General features: G+C 35.9%; 1 protein-coding gene across 2 annotated transcripts in view; it reads right to left on the reverse strand.

Moving 5' to 3' along the window:
- Positions 1-26,242, reverse strand: part of LOC132698593 (cysteine-rich motor neuron 1 protein-like) — a 157,375-nt gene that overhangs the window by 100,089 nt on the left and 31,044 nt on the right. Inside the window, exon 2 of one of the 2 annotated variants that reach the window (XM_060664779.1) lies at positions 19,625-19,642. The exons of the other annotated variant lie outside the window; for it this stretch is intronic. Coding sequence (XP_060520762.1) covers positions 19,625-19,642 — 18 coding nt within the window. The remainder of the gene's footprint in view (positions 1-19,624; positions 19,643-26,242) is intronic. 2 annotated transcript variants of the gene reach the window in all.

Genomic DNA, 26,242 nt, shown 5'->3' on the forward strand with positions numbered 1-26,242 from the left:
TTATTTTTTTACGTCCACCCCAATTAATTTCCGACGGGAAGACCACACGGGTGACGCGCGGCAACGCGTAGAATAATTTGTAGGCCCGCGGCTGAATCTACACGCAAGGAAAGCGCACCACACCACCCATGTAGTTTAGTGTGTGTGTTCAATAATCTCCTGTTGCCATTATTCGTCGTGTAAATGTATGATGATATAATGGTTCCTTCCAACCTCAAGTTACATACAGGTTTAAAACATTTTATAAACGACTTTCAAACGTATATTTGAGGGAGACGGTTATTAATTTTTCTGACGTCATTTTTAGTATTTACACGTTTTTTTCATTGAAGTTACGTGAAAAGGTTAGATTCAGTATGAGTTTCTTACGTTTTTTCAAAGAAAAAGTTATTTATCGCATCGGAAAATGTGCGAAAAGTGTTTTAAAATGCACAAGAGCACTGGGCGTGAATCACACACACACGTGATATTCTTGATGATAAATAAATGTTTTGTTAAAATAAATAAGAAAAAAACTAGTGAAATAATCATATTCAAAAGGTGACGGTTTAAGTACACTGAAATAACAATAACACACAATAATGGAAAACGGCCCTAATGTTTTATATATTACTCGGTTATCAATCTTCTATGATTTTTATTTAAATTTCCTCACGGCACCGCCAGTGCTTAATGATTTCTGAGTGATTCTTTTTTCAGCTAATTTCAAATTCACTCATATCAAACTCATAAGATCAACAACTGGTCATTCATATTTATGTAGATATTTAACAAATGGTTTCTTACTGTACAAATAATCTGGAAGCATAATAAATCTGAAATCCTGCAAATAATTAACAAACAGAAAGTCACACACCAAATAGGATTTCTTGTTCTTAAAATAAAATACCAGGGCTAGTCTATTCGAATAGAAACGAAGAAAAGCATTACTGCATCCTGTTAGGCATGAGCAGGGCAAATCTAAAAACTCTAATAACAACAGTAACAAAATAACGGACTTCATATGAACTTGAAATTGGAAGTGTGCAGAGATAGATTGTTTGGTCGCAGCGAAAATCAAGCGATGGTCATACAAAACACCCTAAACGTAAATAAGTCACACACTTAAAATTACTACTCTGTTCGAATCCTGAAGACCAACTGAGAAGTACTCGGTACTCGTTCCTTAGTATTCGATTCTACAGCATCCGCGATACCCAATCACATACGAAAAAAGTATATCCAAATTTCAGATGTCGGAAAATGCGAAGAGGCGAATACATGGATGCACTTACTAATTTAACTTAAGTAAGTAAAAAATTCAAAAACAGTTCCGACAAATGGCAAAACACGTTTTAAATTTGGATTATCTGTCAAAAGCTGTTTCTGATTGCCGTTGAACCTAATAAATGAAGTGTAAACGTATACTTTGATTCAAATTATGTCGTCGACTTCTAGAATCACCACTCATTTATACTCAAGCGGAAAACATCTAACAATATTCTATGTTTTCCAAAGTATTTAATTTTGAAGTGTGAGAATGCTTAGATTATATAAAGTGGCGTAACTTCCTCAGGGTATGATATCGTTGCTGTTACTGAATCCTGGCTTCAACCAGATTTTCGGGACTTTGAACTCTTTCCTGATTCTTATCTGGTCTACCGCTCAGACAGAAGGCACGATCTAACCGGAGTCTCCAGGGGCGGTGATGTCATGCTCGGTGTTCGTGGCAGTTTTGAGTCCGGCATCAGCGACAGTGCTCTAAGCATAGACTTTTTAGGCAGTAAGATCTCTTCAGATTACTTTGTATTTTATGTATTTATAGTATACATTCCTCCCACTGCTGCCAGCTTCGAAGTTGAGAACTTTTTGAATCTTTGTCGTCGCTGGACTTGCTTGGCGGATCTGTCTTGTTATTGGGTGACTTCAATATTCCTTCGTTCACTGCTTCAGCACCTATCAATGTCCGATATAGATCCCTACTCAACCTCAGCACCATATTGAATCTTAAACAGCATAACTCTGTAACAAACCTAAATAGCTGCTGCTTAGATCTCGTTTTTGCCAATTTCGACCTTGAGTTAGTGAGAACCGCAGTACCACTTATCGACGAGGATCCACACCATCCCCCGTTAATAGTTTCTCTCCGAGCCGCTTTTCCCCACGTTTCTAATTTTGCAATCAATAGGAACGATCAAACCGAATTTAACTTTAGGAAGGCTAACTATCCTCATATGTATGAACTGCCCACTAAAACACCGAGACGAAGGCGATTTCCATCATCATTCACCAAAGAAATTATCGCAACTATATTTGAGAAGGAGAAAGCGTTCGGCAATATCAAGCAACACAAATCTTCTTATTATTTTGGCAGATACACCGCGCTGCGCAAGTCAATTAAGTTCCAGTCATGTATTGCCTATACTGATTTTGTTCGTCTTGCTGAGTTAAGTATACATGATACTCCTACCGATTTCTGCTCATTTATTCAGCGGAAGAAGGCAGATTGGCGAATCCCAGTCACGATGTCCTATTCTAGTCAGCCATGACATGGGCCTAATATGGTTGTTGCAGCTTTTGCTAAGTACTTTGGTAACGTTTACACCATATCCCAGCCATATTCGTGTTCATTTTCAAGCATGTCCTTTAATCCGGAACTATTCAACATACCTAAGCTTACTATCCAGGATGTCTTGTCAGCAAGCAAAGCACTCAAGAACAAAATTACCGCCGGTCCCGATGGCATACCAAGTTTTATCGTGAGAGACTGTTTCCACGCACTGTATGCTCCTTTATGTCACGTTTTTAACCTGATACTTGAAATTGGTGTTTATCCTGAGCCTTGGAAATATGACAAAGTTTATCCTATTCTCAACAAAAGTGATCCTTCTGTGGTTGAAAACTACCGACCTATTTCGATCTTTTCGTGCAATTTTTCTAAAATATTCGAGATTATATTAAACAAATTTATATTTGCTCAAATTAAACATAAAATATCTACGCAACAACATGGTGTTTATGCGAAAAGATCAAAGCGTTTGACCAGATAAATCATCACTTACTGATTGAAAAAGCATCTCAAAAATTTGGTTTCTCTGTTTCACTGATTACAGTGTTGAGGTCCTATCTGCTGAACCGTCGACAGTTTTTTGAGATTGAGGGGTTTAGATCAGTTCCTTTTGTTCCAACTTCTAGCGTGCCTCAAGGTTCTAACTTTGGACCTCTTCTTTTCAATATATTTATAGAAGATCTCATATCTTTAATCATCTGCAACAAGCTTAGCTATGACCTAAAACTATATGAATGCATTGAAACTGGCACGGACTGCATGACTCTCCAGAACAACATCAATATTGTCAGTCAGTGGTGTACTAAAAATAAATTGCATCTTAACATCAGCAAGTGTAATGTGGTTTCATACCACCGCACAAAAACTCCTATAGTCTGTAATTACAATATGGATGGTACTGTCCTGACTAGACTTGCCACTGTGAAGGATCTGGGGATTTTATTTGACCAGTCGTTCTCTTTTGTACCTCACATTACTAAAATGGTTTCCAGTGCAATGCAAATTTTAGGATTCGTGCAGGCATTCTTGTGGTTCAGCTACTGTTAAATTGTTATTTAACTGTTACGTTAGGTCCAAGCTTGACTATGGCTCGCTGATATGGTCACCACACTCAGTCCATTGAGATTGTGCAGAGAAGGTTACTAAAGTATCTAATGTTCTGAGAGGGGAGTTGACCATGATCTTCTGCTAAGAAGGTTCGCTATACTGCCTCTGAGCTTACGCAGAGACTTGCAATCTGTTTCATTTCTCTATAAGTTAGTTCATTACGGAGTCGATTGTCCGTTTCTTCTGGAACAATTACGCTTTCATGTGCCGCGGCTGGAAGGGAGACATCAATCAACTTTCTTACCGCAGTTACCCAGGTCCAACATCCATTTTCAAAATCATATTTACAATATGTCTGCTACCTTCAACAAACTATCATCGTACTGCGATTTATATTATGATGGTCTCCAGGCCATACTTCGGCAACTTGGATTGTCGTAGGTTTATCCGTACCGATAAGTCTTATCCTTTTCTTTCTCTTTCTTTCCTTCTTTTTTTTTAGTTATAAGATTAGTAGATTTAAGATTAGTTTCTACCCTGGTATTGGATGATTTATATTTAGTATTTCCTGTAATTGGGTCAAGTAACCTGTTGGAAATAAAGTGCTACTATATTATAAAGGATAATGGCGCCAAAGCACATTAAAGAATTAACCACAAAGACCCTCTAGGAACTCTCGAGGTTGACTATTGACTATTAACTTCGACAACTCAAAATGTCACACAAAGTATACTAAACGAACCAAAAAAGGCCTCTATTGCGTCTACTGCGTATCCTCCGATCGGCTAATCAATTATGTCACACATACATATACGATCTCGTTCTCGGTAGATGAATTTACGTCGCCAATTACTCATCGAAAAACGCAACGAAATGCTTGGCATGCCGAACCCACGCGTGCCCGACATCTGCTCTGCTTCAAAATTCTCGTAACGGTTTCGTTTTGGCTGATGAACCTTGTATTGTCGCCTTCTAAGCTCGCGTCAGCGACGTCGTAATTGTCTATTATATTATTTGTCGGCCTGTGGTTGTGCAAATAGTAAAAACCGCACTAAATCAACTTGGAATTAGTTGGTAGGCCATTTCCATTGCAAAATAAGGTGACTAATGATGAAGGTCAGACAAATATTCTCTGTTTAAATGAAGCGAACATTAATGAATATTTTCGTATAACCACAAAAATAACTACGAGAAAATCTCCATCGGCCGTCAGGGTGTAGTGAAGAAAGCAAAGCTTGCAGAATAAAGTTACCCCACTTTTGGTTGATAAGGTTGTATATTTAATATATGTTTTAAAATAATTTTTAACAAGATTGCTCAATTCACTAAAAACTATGTAAGTTTATTAACAATATCAATATTATTATATCTTGAAACATCATTCATCGCTTAGGATAAACTGCGGGCTGCTTGTCTACCTTTTCATCTGCACTCAAAGAATTATGTTTTCGTCTAATTTCTCTCAAAATAAACTCTATGGTAATATCTTCATTCCCCGCAGTCTAAAAGGCTTGGTTAGTGCGAAATTTCTTCTTATAATGTCAATCCTATTAAAAAAAAAAGTGATGCCTCCTTCTTTGCATCGACATCTACTAACACCATTAACCTTAATTATGATGGCCATACTTATCCGACCTGTTCCGGAGATCTCCTCAGAAGGCCTAGCAACTTTATAGATCCGAAATTAAATGACGTTCTCCCAGGGACTTTAAGAAAAATTTGTTATTAAAAGTTATAAAAAAAAAACAATTTTGATTCTTTATAATGCAGTGTAGCTTTTACTTGTCATGTTAATTTTTCTCTATATTCTTATACCTTTGTATATTTTATGAATTGATACAATTGCCTATATTTTTTGTATAAAGCAAGTTTATAAACAAATAAATAATACTAATAATAATAATAATAATTAAGCACGTATGATACGATCTCATCACCTTTAGGATAACTATCCCCAACACTAAAGGATAACTGAGCACGAATTATACGCTTGTTCGTTTGCAGACGAGTATGGCCAAAAACATTAAAAAATATCGGACAAATTTGACACCAAGCAGAACGATTTACTGGTGCTATCGCGAACACTTCTTAATAGTTCGCTTCACTTTCTGGTGCAAATATCTCGAGTAGTGCTCGTAAACGTGTCTTAATGAGGGAGAGAGTTCGGAATTTGAGTGTGAGCGCGGAAACGTGGCGAATAGTATGCGTTTCCACTACTCCTCGTGAAGATATTCACGGAATGCCTGACGTAACGATATCATTAATTTGTAGGGGGGTTTGTCAGGCTAGCGTTTAAATTAATGGAGCCAGAACGGCAAATGTTAGACGTAAAGTCTATATACGAAGTCAATTGGAATATCCATCGAAATTAAGATTCGGATTAGAGGCGGCATTAAACGATTGATCTAGAATAGCATTAGAACAAAGCATTTAAATTTTACCTGTTATGGTTGGTTTTTTTTAAAATGGTATCCGAAAATTTTTATCGTGCAAGTGAAGGGCGAGTTACACCACAATCCTCAGGTGCCCATGGTGCCTCTTCCTAACAGAAAGTCTCCCAAACAATATTATACAAAAATTGCAATAAATAATTTACTTAAGTTAGTTCTAAATATAAAATAATTTCGTAAATTGGGTTTAGAGAATACAAAAATTCATATAATATTGGATTTTTTGTACTCCCTACTCCAAAATACAATTATAGGAAGTATTTTGACATTTATCAGTTTTGATGGTCACAAGGGAATGTATTCCTACTGTTTTGCAAAAATGGAGCCATGGAGTTTCTATATTTTTTTTATATAATTATTAGTATATTATAAATTGTGATAACGTCACAATATAAAAAAAATTAAATGCGAAAATGAGATTAACGGAAATTTGATTAAATGTATTGCGGGATATAAACAGGTTCGCCGGGCTGAACGCGGATTTAATGAATCGCGCCTCATTTAGCTTGGGCGTCTATTAAAATTAAAAATACGCTTTCGGCTCGAAATTTAAGTAATTTGCGTTAATTCGGTGAAACGGCCCCAACTTTCGCGTTTTAATGTACACAACTCTTCCATTAAGATTGCGGACGGTTTGTTTTGAAATTTCTCATTTTTCAACCTGACGACTACAAAAAATAAATCGCCGCTTCATTTTTGTTTCTTATTGTGTGACGATATATTTTACTATTACTATAAAAAAATATTTAGAAAGTTGTCCGTGCGTCTAAATCCATCGCCCTAGAAAACGCATTTATTGTGAAATATCTAGTAAAAAAAGTAGTTCTATAATACGAAAGTTAAATATGCGCATTTTTAAAGGAGCTCAAGATTAACCTATAAGGGACGAACGATTTCATTTTCATTTTCAAAAAAGTTCAAATTTGAGATGGTCATCTTAACAAGTCAACTCGTTTCAGAGCTAGAGTCTCAAAAGTATACATTTTGGAAAAGTTCTCATAACTATGTTATTTCTAAAAATTCCGAATTTTTTAATCGTCTATGGTATTTTTTCACAGCACTAAATAACTCATTACCAAAACACTGTGTGTGATACATCAATGTAAAGCAAATTTTTGTAAAAAATACAAACAAACAAAATGGCAGTAAAACATAAAATTTATGATATATCTTGAAAATTAACTGCAATTTGAAACTTAAATTTGCAAACTCAACCTAAAGAAAAATAAAAAAAATTGCCGTTTATAAAACTCTGAATTTTCAGAAACGAAAAACAGCTTTAACTCTGTATACTATTGTAAAAATAATTTAAACGTTAAGGGACATAATATGAAAAAGGGGTCGATTTTGATAGAGATGAGTGCCGTAATCTCTTTTGTCGTTGAATTATTCATCGCCAGGCTAACCGACGATGATAATAATAACACGCCGCTTATTTTACAAATGAGCCGAAACGTAAACACGACGCATAAACAATGATTTATTGTGCGATTTTAATTGCATTTTAATATAGCATTTGCCGTGAAACAGCCTTCGTTTAATAAGTGTCGGAGGAAAAAAAAAGCCGCGGCACTTTTACACAAAGCTTTATCTCCCGGAATCGTAACCGTTGAAAACGATTCTCGATTCGATTATAAGACGCGCGCAAGCAATTTATTTTTAACGCGGAAAACTAAATGCAGCCGACCGCAAAAGCTTTCAATTAAAATTCTTTTCGAACGATATAATCGACCAATAAATTAACGACGATTAGAAGAAAATAGAAAAAAAAAACAACACGTTAGCTACAAATGTACCGGGTGTCCAATTTTGGGGAGCAGTCTCCGTTATTCTTAAATATTTAAGGGTTACAATAAAGTTGCCCTAAATCATTTCTGTAATTACGTTGGTTTTTGAAATACCGGGGGATTTTGAAAATATTTGTACGAAATTTTGCATAATCCAAAATTGACTCACTTTTGTATTTCTTTGGAAAACATTAAGAAGAGATGAGATGAGTATTTTGAAATTAGTATTAAATCTGCTTATTTATAAAAATTTGTATTCAATTTGTTTAAGTTGCTGCATAATCATTATCGAAAATGACATACTATTTAATCAGGCTTTCAAAATTGCTAAAAAAGTGCATAATATTATATATTTTCGGAAATATTAAAAAATACAAAGTTTATGCTCAATATATATCACAATCTAACAACACATTCCACTTAAAAAGCCTACTGCACTGCAATCAACGGAAAGAAATTTGTAAGAAATTATATTCACTTTTTCAAGTTAAGTGGGGGGGTCTCAATATTGAAATCACCCTATAACTTAAAAACTCAGGGGGCTATGGAAATTTTGTTGACGCCTTCTTTAATGTGACGAAAATGTTCATCTTTCATCATAATGTGAAAGTCTTCCTCATTGGTGTTTATGGGAAAAAATTAACAACATAATAATATTTTTGCCCGTTGTTCCGGTTTTGAAATTAGAGTGTAAATCATTGCGTTTTTTTTTATTTAAATCGAATCGTTCTTATAATGTGTGGTCTAAATTATTAACAAGCATTTTAAAAACAATATTTTATTAAACTAAATATTTACTACTTTTTTGCAACGCTCTTATTTTAAATAATGTACAAAAATATTTTAAACAAATAAATTATAATTAAATTAAATTAAAAGTATACCATTTTGGACTGTTTTCAAGTCGTAGTTAATAACTATTTTGACCAAACACCCTATGATTCGGATGTTTGAAAGCTTGGCCATATTTTTTTTACAAACGTGAATATTATTCCAACGTGTTAGTCAAGACAATTTGCATTTGACTTATAACGTAGGTACTAAAAATAAAATATGTTACACGCCTCAAGTTAGAACAATAATGACCCACATAATGGGATCTACGTCATACGCATAACAAAAGCAATAAAGAATTACATAACATTTTTAAAATCATCGTTTCTTGCATTGCGTTTTAGAGACAGATCCTTTCATGTTACTAGGAGGTTAGAAAACAAGTCCCAGTGCTCTGACGTGGAGTTGGAAAAAAAAGGATCTAGCGCATATAGTACGAAAATAATTTTTTAGTCTCATTAGCAAAAATAATTACAATCAATAAGCATAATCAATAAAATTGTGTTGGAAAGCACTCTCATTCAGTTCGAACCACAGGAAAGTCGAACGATAGCAAATGGCGACGCCCAATTTAGCATTTTGATTTTCTTAATTTGAAGAAAAACAATACACAGGGATCAAAAAGCATCGGGGGTGCCCAATAAATCAGTTGCTTGCTATACAACCACGTCTAATTTGATCTTTCGAGGCGGATATCAACGGTACTCTCACGTATTCGTTATTTATCGCTGAATATTTATTAGTGTGACTGTGTAACCGATCGCTGTAATGTATGGGACACACACCTATGCGGTGTGCGCCCATTTGGCTCGCATCTATCATCTATTATATCGAAGGAGCATGTACGCGTGTTTCCGAAGCGAGGCACAATGCCATGCCCGCCATCTATTTCCCGAGGTGGCCGCAGGGGGCGTCTAAGGCGCTCTATAAATTTACGTTCCGGCATAATGGCGCACACGGTCAGCGTCTTGGTGACTGCCAGCCCGCTGTCCCAAAGAGATTTGTTCTATGGGTTTGTTCGAAAAATAGTTATACCATCTTCGCAAAACAATCTGAACATCGAAAAGGACTTTACCTGAAGTCAAAAGAATATTTTGTGAGGTGATGTGTCCTTCAAGTTGCAGTCAACCGCCCTGTATATACTGCACTCGTCCGGAGTACGGAGGTTTTCTCCCCAAGGTCGCGATTTCAACGACTTCAGTGATACTTCTTTAACTTGCTGGCCTGCGTCTGGAATACGTTGACCATAACACATTTATTATTTCTGGAAATGCTTGTGAACCAATGGTGTCCTCCCAACAGTAGGTTAGTGTTATCTCTCTTGATATCAGGTTTACTTCGTAGCTGAGGTTTGACATAGTTGCATGTGATGGCAGTTTAGCACCGAAAACAATTAGCTATGCTCCGGAAGTCGATTTCTAACCAATGCACATTCTCGTTAAAATAAGTTTGAGCGATTTATGATTTTACTATTTCAATATAACCTATAAGATGCAATTTATTTTATTATTGAAGAAGCACACAGACTGCTCAAAAACTGAACAGTGTTTGCAGATTACAGCGCCATAACACTATGCAAGAGGAATAAAGATGAAACAAATTCGACAGCAATAAAAACTATGGGATCCTGCAAAATATTATTAAACGAGATAAAAAGTTAAATAAAATAATAAAGTGAAACTAAATAACTTTTGTGAAACTCAAAGAGAATCGCCGCAAAGAACAAGGAATTCCTCAGAAGTCCATCAACCAAATTTATAGCAGCCACAAAAAAGTGTCATAAGCATAATGGTAACTCTACCGGCTTAACAGGCATCTAAAACGAATAGGCGTGGATGAAAACACTGAACGCAGATTCTGCCAAGAAGAAGAGAAAACAGCTACACACATACTTGTGGAATCTAATTAGAGGACAAACCTAGATAGAGCTCTATAGAGGGAGTCACAATAGATCCGTTGGGCAGCAGTGACGGACGAACTGCTAACTATCCCAAAATCACTGCACCAATTTCAGAATCTGTTGAACACATTCTCAATGAGTTCTAAATTTAATATTGAGATCATAGAATTTTTAATCATAATAACGCGGACAAACAAAATCTCATTTTTATTTATCGATTTCGCGGAGAAGTATACTTCACTATTTCATGGTGGGGGGGGGGGCTACGTGAGCATCAGTTAAGTAGCCCCGCACAATATATACGACATATTTTGGGTGCAATCTGGAGAGGCGCGTGGGGACACACAGCGGACCTACGTCGTTGTCCGAGACAGCTGTCAGAACGTATTCCATTTAACCGGCTCGTTGAGACCCAGATTTATGAATTCGGGGGACTCTAAACGTCTCCATATTATAATTCGGAAACACACGGGGACGCATTTGTAACGAATGGCATACGTTCGCCATGTTGGCTGCGGAAATATTTTAAACGCTCCTCTCTCCATATTAAAACCTCTCTCAATTTCTAAGCAATTTAATATCGACATTCCGACGAAATAACTCCCGAAAATCGTGCTTGCGCTTGGTCGGGATTACGGGACACGCGTCTAAATATTCATAACGTATGTGCATGAGCAAACGTACGCTGCAGATACGCCATTTTAGTCACTATTTATAAAACTATTTGGCGCGAGTGGAGCGAGTAGTGTTGCGGAGTCACCTTTTTCTTCGACCATTAATTTCTGAGAACATTTTTGCAAAATAACAAGAATACATTCACTGTGTGAAGCTTACGTCTGAAAGTGCCACTTTAAGACGTCAGCGTCGTGAGTGCTGACTTTCACGTCACACTCACTCACTCCTGCGAGTTTGTAAAAAAGTATAGTAAGCAAAACCTTGATAAACTTTTTCATTTATTAGACACTAGCTCCACTCGTGCCGAAATACACTCGTAGCTAAAGTGCCGTTTAATATACTTTTTGTATAATACACTGTTAAAACGTTTTTAAAAAAGTGATTCTATTTCATAGTTCGGGTTGAAGGTTTTTAAAAATAAGGTGTTGTAATAGATAATAACTAATTAAATTGGGACGAAGGATTTTTGAAATGCTTTAAAAAAATATCGAAATCGTCAAAGTTGACTTATTAACAATATATATATATATATATATATATATATATATATATATATATATATATATATATATATACAGTGTGTCCAAGATAAGGATGCACAGCATGGGGATCTCGGAAACTATAAGAGATACAGTGTCGGTTAAATTAGACAAAAGTTGCGCATTTTGATACCGAACAAGATCCCGTTTTACAAATTTGAAAATTCCAAGCCGTTCCGGAAATATCCGAGAAAAACCGAAATATTGCGATTTCGTTTTTATTATTTTTTAAAGCTATTTGAAAAGATATGAAAAAACGGAAAACACTTTTCCATTGGCACTTTTTAATCTCTCCAAATTGACGTTAACAAATTTTCATTACAGCGTTTCGATTCCATGGAACCACCATCAACTTTGATTTTTCTTATGGGACGGAAAAAAAGTACACACAGTATTAGGTTGTGCTTTTCATTGCGAATTCAACGATGTACGATACAATACGGTTACTTATGTTTTTATCCAGAAAAATGGATTTTTAATACATTTCAGCATTTAAATGGAGTAGGCCATGACAAAATGACATCCAGTCAATTTCAATGACACATTAATGTTATTTGTCTTTGTTATCAGTCGATCATAAGTTTATTCCTTTAGTTATTGTTTTTGTATTTTTATTGTTGTTGTCTTTTTCTAATTTATTTTGTTCTACAATGGAGGGAGGTAATTTTACAAACGAAGAAAAATGTGATATGCTGTCTTGCTACATCTGATGCCAAAGAAATTGTGTGGAAGCCGAGCGCATGTATTCTAACAAATACCCAGAGCGGAGACAACCTGACAAGAGTATTTTTCGGCGTGTGTTATTTAATCTGAAAGAATATGGATCATTTAAGAAGCCTGCATTATCCCGACAAAAACCTTCCAATGAAGAAAACCAATACATTGTTCTACAATCTGTTATCGAAAATCCACAAACTTCTACCAGAGAAATTGAAGACCAGAATGGGGTAGCTAAATCTACAGCTCAGTTTATTTTAAGGAAAAATGAATTTAAGCCTTACAAATTCAGAATATGTCAAGGATTAAAACCGGGTGACGACGAACGACGTAGACATTTTTGTGAGTGGTATACCAGGATGTGTGATGAGAGTTTTAATTTTCCATAGAAAGTGATTTGGTCTGATGAAAGTATGGTGACCAATAACAGGCGCAATACACACTATTGGTCGCAACAAAATCCACGTGTTAATAGACTATCCAGACATCAAGTTCGCTTTGGGTTTAATATTTGGTGTGGGATTTTTGGTAGCAAGATTATAGGCCCTATTTTCTATAATAATTCCTTAACTTCCGAGCGGTACCTTGACATCTTGAGGCACGATTTAGAAGATGCCTTAGATGATTTACCGCTAGGCGCTGTGCAAGGCTGCTGGTTCCAACAAGATGGTGCCCCAGCCCATAACTCCAGAGAAGTTCGCCAATATTTAACTGAACGGTTTGATGGAAAATACATTGGGACTTACAGTGAAACACCTTGGCCTCCAAGGTCCCCGGACTTAACTCCCTTGGACTTTTTCTTATGGGGCTACATAAAAAATGAGGTATTCAAAGAATGTTTTGACAACGAGGAACAATTACGTCAATCAGTACGAGCAGCGTTTAATAAAATTACTCCTGAAATGTTAAGTCGTGTTTTGGAGTCTACCGTGAGACGGGCGTACTTATGCCTAGAAAATGGAGGTCATTTATTCGAACATTTGTTATAGAATTTGTTTTTCATTAACTTGTTGGATTTAGTTGTTATGTTAAATGAACAGTTAGAGTTAGTAAATAAATAAACACATTAACTCGAACTTGTCAACCATTTTCTTTTGCCTTTCATCGTTCGGATCTCATGGCCTACTACAATAAAATACTAGAAATGTATTAAAAAGCCATTTTTCTGGATAAAAACATAAGTAACCGTATTGTATCGTACATCGTTGAATTCGCAATGAAAAGCACAACCTAATACTGTGTGTACTTTTTTTCCGTCCCATAAGAAAAATCAAAGTTGATGGTGGTTCCATGGAATCGAAACGCTGTAATGAAAATTTGTTAACGTCAATTTGGAGAGATTAAAAAGTGCCAATGGAAAAGTGTTTTCCGTTTTTTCATATCTTTTCAAATAGCTTTAAAAAATAATAAAAACGAAATCGCAATATTTCGGTTTTTCTCGGATATTTCCGGAACGGCTTGGAATTTTCAAATTTGTAAAACGGGATCTTGTTCGGTATCAAAATGCGCAACTTTTGTCTAATTTAACCGACACTGTATCTCTTATAGTTTCCGAGATCCCCATGCTGTGCATCCTTATCTTGGACACACTGTATATATATATATATATATATATATATATATATATATATATATATATATATATATATATATATATATATATATATATATATATATATATATATATATATATAATATAAATAACAATAGTATGCAATAAGTGCGGTAAACGTCATTTGACTCACGAGTATATTTGACACGAGCGGAGCGAGTTTTTAACAAACGAGTTAGTTAAAAAATTTACCGAACGTGTTACATACTATACTTTTTCTACGACCGTTAGTTTTTGGGTACATTTTCGCAAATCAACACGAATACATTCACTGACATGACTGTCAGAATTGACAAACGTCAAAATTCAAAGCGTGGGAAATATCTCTGAAAACATCCGATTGCTCCCAAATCCGTGCGGTAAAATCCCGGAAATGTCCGAACTGGCTCGGATTCATGGGAAACGAAACTGTCGTGGTCCCGCACGGTAGATTGGTGGGTAATTAGGTATTTTACAGACGAGAGTAGAAAAAATATATTCTTATGGTGAATGTGAAATGTGAAATGCCGCGAAAGTTTTCCTTTTATAATAAATAAATCGTAGAACAATACAATATAGGTTTATTTTTCACTCTCCTGGTATTTCAAAAATTCAAAATATTCAATAGATATACCAAACAGTGGCATAAGTAATGTGCAATTTCAACAATTTAAAATAAAACTACGTATATGTAATTCAATAAACATTAAAACAAGTTTGCAGCGACCCATTGGACGAACACACAAAATTCGGAGGTTATTAAACAACATATATTTCCACAGACACAGATAAAGCATATATTTATTAATAGTCATTATTAATAGGGATTAATAATGTCCGAAAAAAGTGTCTCCGATAATAAATTACATCAGAACGAGGTAAACATTTTTCAAATTTATATAGGAAAGCGTATACATGCGTAAGTAAGAGCTTATCTTTACAGTGAAGACGTTATGCCTACGCGTGGGCCAAATACAGGATGTTGCGTAACTGCCTGCCGTTAAAAATAACGCCGATAGTAAAACTTAGTTTACGAAAAATAACAATAACTTTCGAACAAGAAAAGCTATTCGATTCAAAATTAGTGCACTATCGTTTCTGAATCCGTGTTTGATATTGTCATGGAGGGAGATTTTCATATTTCACGACATTTCAGTTAATATCCCGGAAATGTCCGAAGTGGCCCGTAGGACATGTTTCTACACGTGGTAGAGTGACGCTCTCCGCACGTTAGATCGGTGTATAGTTAGGTATTTTACAGCAGGGAGTAGAAAGCAGTATATTATGCAACAAGTACGGTAAACGGCATTTGACTCATGAGTGTATTTGACACGAGCGGAGCGAATATTTAATAACCGAGTGACTTAAAAAGTTTACCGAACGTGTTGCATACTTTTTCTACGACCGTTAGTTAGTTTTTGGGTACATTTTTGCAAAACACGAATACATTCATTCCCATCAGAATTGACAAACGTCAAAATTCAAGCCGTGCGGTAAAATCCGATTGTTCCCAAACCCGTGCGGTAATTTCCCGCAAATGGCCGAAGTTGCTCGGATCCGTGGGACAAGAAACTCACGTGATAAAGTGACACTTTCCGCAAACTAGATCGGTGTAGGGTGTAGGGAGTAGAAAAACAAAATCATGCCGTGTTTCGTTTCCAAGTTAGTTGGTAAAATAGAAATTTTACGTTCTTTGGGGTGAGCAAGATAGAAAAAATGAAACACTGCTAAAGGTAGATATTTTTACGTAAAATACAGTGGTGTGGTTAACAATGTTTTTAGTTAAATCGTTTTCGAGATATTGCTGAAATATACAGCATTTTTTAAATAAAACATCACGTATTTTTTGTTTGTTAAATGATGTACCGAAGTAGAGTAACCTTTAAAAACGCAATATGACAAGAAGAACGTAAGTTGAGTATTATAGGTATTAATCTCTACAAGCAAAATTAAACAGTAATCTTAATTTGCTCTGCTCGTAGATGAATTTTACCGTGGAAACAAAAGGCAGATTATATCAATGTTTATAAAATTAAGGGAAAATAATAGATAATATTAAGCAAATAAAAATTTAAAAAAGGAGATCGAGCATCTGATTTATATTTTAACAGGGACCATACGTACCTTAATTCCTCCTGAATTGTGGACTATTTTCAAACGTTTTTTTTTATTATATGATAAATATGCAGAAAGGCGACAGCCGAACAACGCCATGTCTCGCCGAATTAAATTAAATGTAATTAATGATTTATCATTTTAGCAAAGGGCTAAAGCATGCACTGTGCAATGCATAAATTCTAACTCCATTGCTCTTTGAAAATGTCGATGATTGATACAACTGGAGCAGTAAGACGGCCAGACTTCTTTCGCTTTCGCTTTTAAGGTTTAATATACTTCAGAAACGCATTTTAAAGAGTAAAAAAAGGGGAATTTTTTGGGTTCAAAAACACTTAAACAAATACTCTGGGATAATATCTCGAAAACTGATTTCCTAAAAAATGAGTTGATTCCGTCACTGGATTCTACGCAAAAATTTTTATCTTTAGCAGTTTTTACTTTTTTCTATTTTAGAGCACAAAATTTGTATTTCAATCTGTACCTAGGGAACTAAACAATTTGGCACCCTATGACTACAAGCAATTTGGGACACAATGTACAAAAAAGAAACGTCACGGGATATTGCTCATTGTCGCGATCCGATAGAATTTTAAATGATTTTCCAAACTGTATTAGAAACCGGTGGCGGTTTTCATTACGAGATAAAAATAGACACGCTCACGCACACGAATGCATTCGCTTACCATCAAATATTTGATTGGCGGTCGGTAGTTTATTGACGAAACGAACGTATTCGTTTGCGCTCGCTGCGCCCACGGCATTATCATTCGATTTGTTTTATTAATTAGTCCGGAGGAATTTAACCCGAAAAATATAGCGTGCAAGTGTGTCATGGCGCGGCCGCGCGCAATGTAAACAAACAAATTTAATTACGGGCAGTAAATTTGCAAGCGCGTGAATCATCTGGCAAATTTTTACCGTCTTCCACCCGATATCGGTATCGTTTTCTTTAAACAGTTCCGATAACATCTACACCTCACAATTAAACGTTATTGTCACTGAAAATTTTTCTCTACCCTCTCTAAATACGCCGACTTATTTTAGATTTTTTTAGTTTTTATATTTATACATTTTTTTTCACAAAAAAAAAATAGATAAATAAAATCACGAAACTGTCAGGACTAGTTTATTTCCGAAAAATGCACTATTTTATAACTGCTAGTATCTCGGTTGTACACTACATACGTATACACAACATAAACAACAACCGAATAATATTACAAATAGTCTTCCTGGAAGTCAGTGCACGTAGTACTCTTTTTTTGTGGTCTATTTAAATTTTGTTTATTTTCATTTATTTAAATATTGACGTGTAAAATACTTCACCGCGAAAGGCTGGGTTGTAAATTCGTCAGAGCTGCCAATTCGACTGAAATGGCATGGCAACATATGAAAGCAAACTCCACAGTAGAGAAAGACGGATAGTAATTCTTTTATACAAATATTCACTCAACAAAAATATAAATATAATAAAATAATATAAATAAATATATGCAAATATTTACCTTAAATATTTGTATAATATAAAATGTATAATAATCAAACTTACAAAAAAACGTCGAAAAACCCGTATACAAATTGATTTGATATACCACTATAAATTTAAAATTTATTGGTCAGAAAATGAATATTAGTCGAAAAAACACTTAAATCAATACACATGCATTTACTGTACATACTGTACTGTATGTACAGTGTGTCCCATTTTTTATGGTTTTTGAAGCGTATCTCCTCCCTTATTAATAAAGCCAAATAAGTATAGTAAACCGACTCGCGAAGAAAACGAAATAAATGTTGTGGTCCATGTGGCACCAGAATTGAGGAGAATGCAGATGTTTTCGAAATAAAAATGCCAGTACCATTTACAAATCTTCTAGATTCGTACTGCGTCATCCTGTTGGATTCTCCGGAGCTGAATTGGAGACTTCAGAGCTTTGAGAAGTCAACAGGATGATTCGCGTATTACTTTTTGCTGATGATAGCTACAACAGTGTAGGGTACAATGGGATTTTGGATGTAAAACCATTTGGTCTGACGAAAGCCCCATAAGCATTGTGAGACACATATAAATGTCTTTCAGAATTTATTTACAATACACTTCTTGTACAGTTAAGAAATATGTATTTCCAACAAAATAAAGCACTTTGTCATAACAGTGCTAATGGTAGAAGTTACTTATATATGCAGTTTCAAAATGAAGTTATTTGTAACAACCGATTAATTAACTGGCTGGTAGTTTTGAATTGGTGGGTAGAGTTTTTGAATTTTTTTAGGGAAAAAAATTTCAAAGGCGTCGTTAAGATTGGAATGGAATTGGATTGGATGAGGTAAGCCTTTGCACAACTGAGACGCTATTGAAGCTATTGAATCTCTCTCGCCACAGTGAAATATGAATATTTAGTAAGTAGTAGTTTGATAATCCCAGCAATATTTAAATTAGAATTAGTTTTAAAATTAAACCGATAGTATTCTTGTTGCCTGGCAAACCCACGTTTATAGTACAGAAGACACCGTTTTTTAAGTCACTGTTAATAAATTTATTTTCCCCTTTTGCGAAAATATATTATGTAATAAGTTACGTAAACGACATTTTAGCCATGAGTTTGATTTGGCACGAGCGGAGCGAGTACTCAATAAATGTCTGAGAAAGACTGGAGCTCATCGTAATGAAGTAAAAAATGATCGGCTAAGTCATCGGTGATTAGATAGACCTTGAACTGAAAAGAAACTCTACGACATTCGAGGGAAACAGACTACAGCCACTATAATAACAATATGTAACGATCCTGCTGCTGCAGATTGAGACGCTCGAATCCTGCGAGGCATTGCTAAAGTTCAATTTAACGATTGTGCCTCGCAGATAAATCTGGCGATTGCTTTTAAGTGGAACGGAAAGAGTATACGACCCGAACGATTTGTCGAAATAAATTTGGCGAAATCCTAACGTCGAGCCAGTCGATGGCTTTTAAGAATGACACTAGAGGTCGAATCCATAGGCAGTTTCTTAAAAGTCGATGCCTTTATGCCACCTTGCTGGTAGAAGGAATATTGAATATCATCATCACTGATGGATAAATAGAAGCGATTTAAAAGCGAAAAATACTATAGTATACTCTAGGTATGACGCCTGTGGCATCTTGTTAGCTAGTTTGCACTCTACTAAACTTTCCGTTCGACCGAAATATTCATTCTCCTTAATGGACGGATCAATCCGGGCGAATGCGTTTGCGAATCGAAACGCGAGATTGATTGATCAATTACAGGTTGCGAAATTGTATGCCGTTTAGCTTGGGCAGCAATTTTGTCGGGACCCGTAGCCGGCGGTGTTCGTACGCTGGGCGCGAATGCAAAATTAACCGTTTCGAATATCGAGCGATAATTTTATTTCTGGTCCGCGGTTGCGAGCAATCCGACTTACCGTGGACAAGCATCAAATCTGAAACAAAAAGAATCAACGTTAGAGCTAAATAATTCAACTTAAACGTGCAAATTTACAAAATGCAGGCGCAGTTTAAAGCGGCGTGATAACATGGCAAAACGTAACGCGAACGAACGGGTAAAAATTAAGCGGCGAAATTATAACACGAAGCGGCAACCGCTAAATTATGAAGCCGACCGACAGGGCAAAAATTAATGAAGCGGAACAACAAGTAAAGTGACAAAATTATAATCGTAAGGATGGAATGATGAAATAACAAAAAAAAGCGAAGAAGCAAAGCGAAAGGACGGGAATTATGGAAGAAAATTTAAAACATTTTAAAAATTTATCAGAAGCGAAGCGGTTTTACAAAACAAAGCCTACGGAACCATATTTAAAGAATCCACGAATAACGAAAACATCACCAAAGAAGTGAAGCGTCAACTACGGGAATACTAGTAAAGTGACGAAGTCATAACTTTTATCGCGGTAAGTATCAAAGAAAATAAATCGCAAATCGCAAAACTAAGGGACGAGCGCTAAGAAGATCAACGACACCAAGATCTTAAGGAACAGAGCGAGCAAACCGTAATTAAAGAAGAGAAGCGACACAGTTGATAACGAATTCGCTTATTATTCAGGCGGTGAAGCTACCGAACGCACACTTAAAAAGCGAAGCCAAGGAGCACCACAGACTTTTTTTTTCCTACATACTAGGACTACCCTGGATTGAAATAGTATATTGTGCAACAAGTTCGGTAAACGGCATTTGACTTAAGGGTTTATTTGACACAAGCGGAGTGCAGCGGAGCGAGTTTTTAATAAACGAGTGAGTTAAAAAGTTTACCGAACGTGTTGCATACTATACTTTTTCTACGTCTACGTCTACGTGGTAAAGTGACGCTTCCCGCACGCTAGATCGGTGTGTAATTAGGTATTTTACAAACGGGAGTAGAAAAATATTTTTAATAGCATTATTATTTTTGAAATTATGCTGGGGCATATCTAAGAGGCTTTTTTCGTCCTTAGAGACAGACTATCAATTTCATATCGAAACACTTAACCATCCTTCAAATTTAAACAGGTATAAGAATGATTTGTGTTTTTTAGAATTCAGCTTAAGGTTCTGTTTTTTTATTGGGAATACTAAAAAGCAGAACGAAACTAAAAGAGTGCAGCGACGAAAATATGCAGCGAAAACTATGAGTAGGAATACATGATAAACTAGCAACGAAATCATAACGCTAAAAGCGTTAACCAAGCAAGCAACAAGCCAAGAAGAAAAGTGAGGAAACGGAAACTAAAAACTCGAGGAGACGACGTTAGAAAAGTGGTAGTGAAGCGCAAGTAAAACTAAGGGAGCGAAGCGCAAGAACGAAGCGAACCGAGATCCGGGTTTCGGGAATTAAGAAACTTAGTGGGTCAATGTCAACGTCTTGGATTTAAGGGATCAACTGAGCGCGCGATGATCCCCGATACAACGATCACCGTTCAAATATTTTTGATGATTGACGCCACGGTTAACACGATCCGATCACTTCGTTAGAGTAGCGAAAAAAAAAAGAGAGAAGAAGAAACCCAATTACAATCTGGCCATATATGGCACGGCAACAGTTTAATCAGAGGTTTAATTGCGAAATAATCTCCAGTCCTTTTTTTTATTTTCGACCGTCTCGGGTGCCTTAAAAGGAACGCGTTTTTCTCGCCGCCCCGCCATATCTATATAGATATTTAATCCGAATCCGGCGATGTTGCCGAATCGCTTTAATTAATCGGCGTCGAGTATTTGTCGCGGTCCGATCGGTACGGGGAAACGTATACGGGGAAACTCATAAATACGCAGTTCTGAAGACGCGTCGTCCCCAGCCATTTGTTTTTATTTATGAGGCGGAGTTCCGCGTTTATAGTGCAGTAAAGACTGCTCCGAGGCGCATAAAATCTTGCAGCTTCCGTTTATTTTTCTCTATATGGTCGGAGCGCTTATTTTATCGTCTAATTTGGTCCGGGTTTGTCGTATATTGAGGTTTTATCGATCATTGCTTAGAGCAGGTGCGATATGTGTCCGAAGGGTTAAAACGAGCCACTGAACCACTGAATTTCGTTACTTGCTCTCCAATTTTTCTATAAGTTTGCTTACCCGACAAAGCCGTATAATTTGAAGAAACCAAATGCGTTGTTGACTGGAAAATATTTTGACATTTATCTATTCTGACGGTCACCTCACACGCCAGTCAGCATTCGTACTGTTTTTCAATAAAGACTTATAATAGAAAAAGTCGAATGATATGCCAAAATGTCTTCCAACCACTCGTTTGTTTAGCATTCTTGACTAAAATGTCATGCTATTCCGTAAGACTTTCCTATATGTGGTTTATTCTGATTTTACTATTACGATATTATTGACTATTAATAAGCTTTTGAAAAGCTAATTTAGGCTTGTCTGGTTTGTAATATCAAATTCCTTATTTAATCCATTTATTGGCAAGATTGTCTATTACTTCCATCCTAGCGGAACTCGTGCAGTATATTGCCGAGTCTCTTGACAAAATGATTCAAGTAAATGTAATGAATTAGGATTTTGCCAAGACTCTTGAATCCCTTGAAGTCTTATCTCCACAAAAGATTACTCTCAGTGAGCAAGGAATTCCAGTCAGCGCAGTTTGTCCCAAGATCCGGGGTACCTCTTGGTTCTATAGCCGGAATTATACCCTTCATAATGACGTCATTCTGGTTGACTGATTATTACACATTTTCACTATATGGTGTTTTAATTTCATTTTTCATTTTCATTTTTCAAAGAAACTTCCACAGACTACTGTAACACTTTTTACAAACAAAATTTGTGGATTCCTCCTGCGTCGGTTTTTCCTGAGTCGAACTTGCTGACGTTTCATCAATCATCCTCTTGGCTTCTTCAGAGCTTGACTGAAACTGGCTCGCATTTTACTTTGTACCGGCTTACATATTGTTTGAGGGAGCTGAGTAAGGGGCATAAACACCGTCTCGGATGACTGATTCCCATGATTTCTATAGACTCTCGGATTTTTCGTTGGTAGAAGAATTAATTACATGCAAGAATTCTAGTTTTATCGAATAAAATTTTATGTCCAGTTTCGTGATTGTGTTCTACAACAGTTGATGAGTTGATTTGTCTTAGTCGAAAGGCTCTTTCGTGTTCCTTGAGCCTAGTTGATATGTTTCGTCCGGTCTCTCCAATGAATTATTTGCCGCATATGCATCGAATGCTGTAAACTTCTGGCCATCTCAAATTAAATTTTGTCTTTGACGGACCGAAGATGTTGAGAGATTTTTGGACAAGTGGTAAATCTGTGACCATGCACATCTCAGCCCGAGTCCACTAAACCCAGAATTAAAACACCTTACCTATACCTTACCTCTCTAATAATTTCTACATTAAAGATATTAAGCGTTCCATCAAAAAATTCACTTTACCACAACCTTCCAATAGCAATGAGGCCGAAAGCGATCCTACACATGCCACTGTGGCCCTTCCCTTCCTTACATTCAAAACATCACTGACCACATCAAAAGCCCGTCAAAGATAAAATTCCATTTGAAAATTCTTGCATGTAATCAATTCTTCTACCAACGAAAAATCCGAGAGTCTATCGAAATCTACGAACTTAAGAATCTTATACCAATATGGGAATCAGTCATCCGAGATGGTGTTTATGCCCCTCATTAAGTTCCGCCCCCCTCCAACAAAATATAAGCAGATACAGAGTAAAATGCGAGCCAATTTCAGTCAAGCTCTGAACAAGCCAAGTTCGACTCAGCAAGAACCGACGCAGGAGAAATCCAGAAGTTTTGTAAAAAGGGTCATCTGATATTGTTCATTATACTCATATTGTATCTTTTTCTCGGGATAAATAGCTTTCTACAAGTTGACAATCCAATGTTTTCGACCTTAAATAAAGGCAAATAAAAATGAATGACCATCCAACCCCCATTTTGGAATATATAAAACAAGGTAAAACAAAAATGGCGGAATTACAAATAGATATGATTAATTCGGAGTTTAATCTTGCACCATTATTGTTTTCCATCCAAATGCAAGATTCGTATGTCCTTGTGAAGATTCTATTACGATTCAGGACCAGCTCAAAGCCTCGAAGGCCTGTTCATTCACGAGAATTCCACAACTTAATTATTTTTAACTTCGACCAGATGAAGCTTTATTAGAGCGCGTGACCTTCAATTCACAGCCTTCGTATGTGCAAAAAGAATTTCCTTGGATTTATTATTCTTTCTATTTATTTATCTTCTAACCTGCTGCTCTAAAGGCGGTTTGTAAAATTTCCTGTTTTTAGATGGTGATCTCCACGTGATTACTAGGTGGATTATAAAGGAAAATCACTTTACAATAAAATCACGCTTATAGTAGGTTATAAACCTTTGTAAATTACCTCAAATAAGGTGTAAGTAGCGCCATTTACACTCAAAAGAATTGCAAAAATCTACTTTAGTATCAAAAGATTATTTATAGGTGAACAATTTTCAGAAAATCAAATACATAGGTTTTAAAAATACAACGGCGCGTTTGCGATTATATTTCTCCGTCGAAATGAAAATGTTTTAAACCGCAACATTTACGCGAAACCGCATAAGCCGATGACTCGATTTTTATCGCAAATCGAAAAAACCGCAAATCTGCCTTTATTACCGCGCCACGTTGGGCTGGGAGCGGCGATAGAGCCATTGTCGCCGAAATCGGAATCCCATCAATTCATGCAACCAATTAGTACGGCTTTAGATAAGTCCGTTAGCTGAAAGCTGAAATATTGCGCGAAAAAAAAAAAAAAAAAAAAACGCCCGATTTATGACCAAGTTTTAGATTAAAATTAAATATAGATGGCGCTTGCTTTAAATTTGTGGAATTAAAATTATATTACAATCGACAGAAATATATAATTTTAAAAGTTTTTTAAATTAGGATTTAACTTTTAATTATCTGTGTAGCAAGCGGGAACATTTTTGTTAATTTCAAAAATTTTTATGTTTTTTTACGAAATTGCTTAACGTTGCACAGTTTTATCATCTTTTGGGATACTAAAATGTTTGCAATGTCTCTTGTAACAACAATCCCCGAACCGCATACCATTTGACATGGGTGGTTTGTTATGAGTCACGGTTTGCAAGGTTCATGGAGTTTAGTTTCCTCTAGGCTCAGTTTCTGTCGAACCAAACGTTCAGTTCAGTTATTCTGCATCATTCGAAGTATATCTGCAAACATGTCTTGACCTACGGAAAAAAATGTAGAGCCAATTGAAGTACCTCATTTAGAGACAGTTATATGAAACCCTAGACAATTATAAAGCACAAGGGTAAAAACAGCCAGGTTCATGAATTTGAACGAAGCACGTGTTGACACCCTACTCCCGACTTGTAAAATTGCGAACTGTAGCAAATCACGACCTAAGTTATAATGAATATATATGAAGGAAATAGTACAGGCTACTTCAACTTCCTGAGGAGAATGACGCCGTGCTTACATATGGACGTTTTGGCTTGGAGTGCTATATGACAATTGAAAGCGGGTCACCTCTAGATCTTTTTGATGGAAACATGAACATTAAAGCCTGAGTCAGTTGTCGCATTTTACAAGGGATGTAAAAAATCAATATAATAAAATTGTTTGAAACTGCTTCGTAAATTTACATTTAGCAGGCGTTGCAATATCTACGCCATCCAATGTAATTTAGGTGTCTTCTTTGAGGTTATTATTATAGTGATTATTAAAATTTTGAATGATTTTTTTTGTTAATTCGAACACTGATTTAAGAAGTCGCACGCACCTCGGCCAAAACCTGACTATATTCTTAAACTGGATAAGAAAACCTCACATAATTCTTCTAGAACAATATACAAAAGTAGTCACACAAAGTGTTTAAATTTAGCATTTAAAGTATGAAAGTTTGAACCTAGGTGGGTGTACAGGTCAGTTTCCAGTTATTTGATTTCAACACCTGCTTAACATATTACAAGCAAGTTTAACATTTGAGACTACGATTTAAAGCTTACTTAATTACTCCCTCGACACTCCGGATATGTTATATTAAGTGAAGATGAACGCTTGAGTCCTCGAAACAAATACTGAAGTATTGACGCCTTCTATTGAATAAATTGATTGAGCTGCAACTTAAATTTCAGCAGACTCGAAAATCCAAGTCCCCAAAACTTTTCCGTAAATTTCTGCCTTCGACGATGGATCACCGATATATGCTTTATTGTAACAATATTCAACTAGTTCCAAGCCTATTTTTAATGTTTTTTAGTTGTTTGTTTGATTAGTGGTTATGTATTATTTTATAGCATCTCCTTTGTGCAATTTATATAGTTTCATGTGATTTATTGTATTGTTAATTGCCGAATCAATGTATTATCATTATTATTATTATTATTTATTAACACAAAAATTTACCATTATAAAAAATATTTATTAACAACAGCATGAAATTATGAGAAGACATTCTGCACAAGAGTGGCCAAAGTTTTAAAAGTACTCCATCTCTTAAAGTTTGGTAGACTCGAGATTAAAGAAACAACTTTGTCCTCTTTCAGGTCACGTCAAAATCTCGTAAATTACTGATTAAATAG

Source organism: Cylas formicarius, unplaced genomic scaffold (genome assembly GCF_029955315.1).
Source record: "Cylas formicarius isolate icCylForm1 unplaced genomic scaffold, icCylForm1.1 PGA_scaffold_2__14_contigs__length_35257938, whole genome shotgun sequence".
In the NCBI taxonomy this organism is placed as follows: Eukaryota; Metazoa; Arthropoda; class Insecta; order Coleoptera; family Brentidae; genus Cylas; species Cylas formicarius.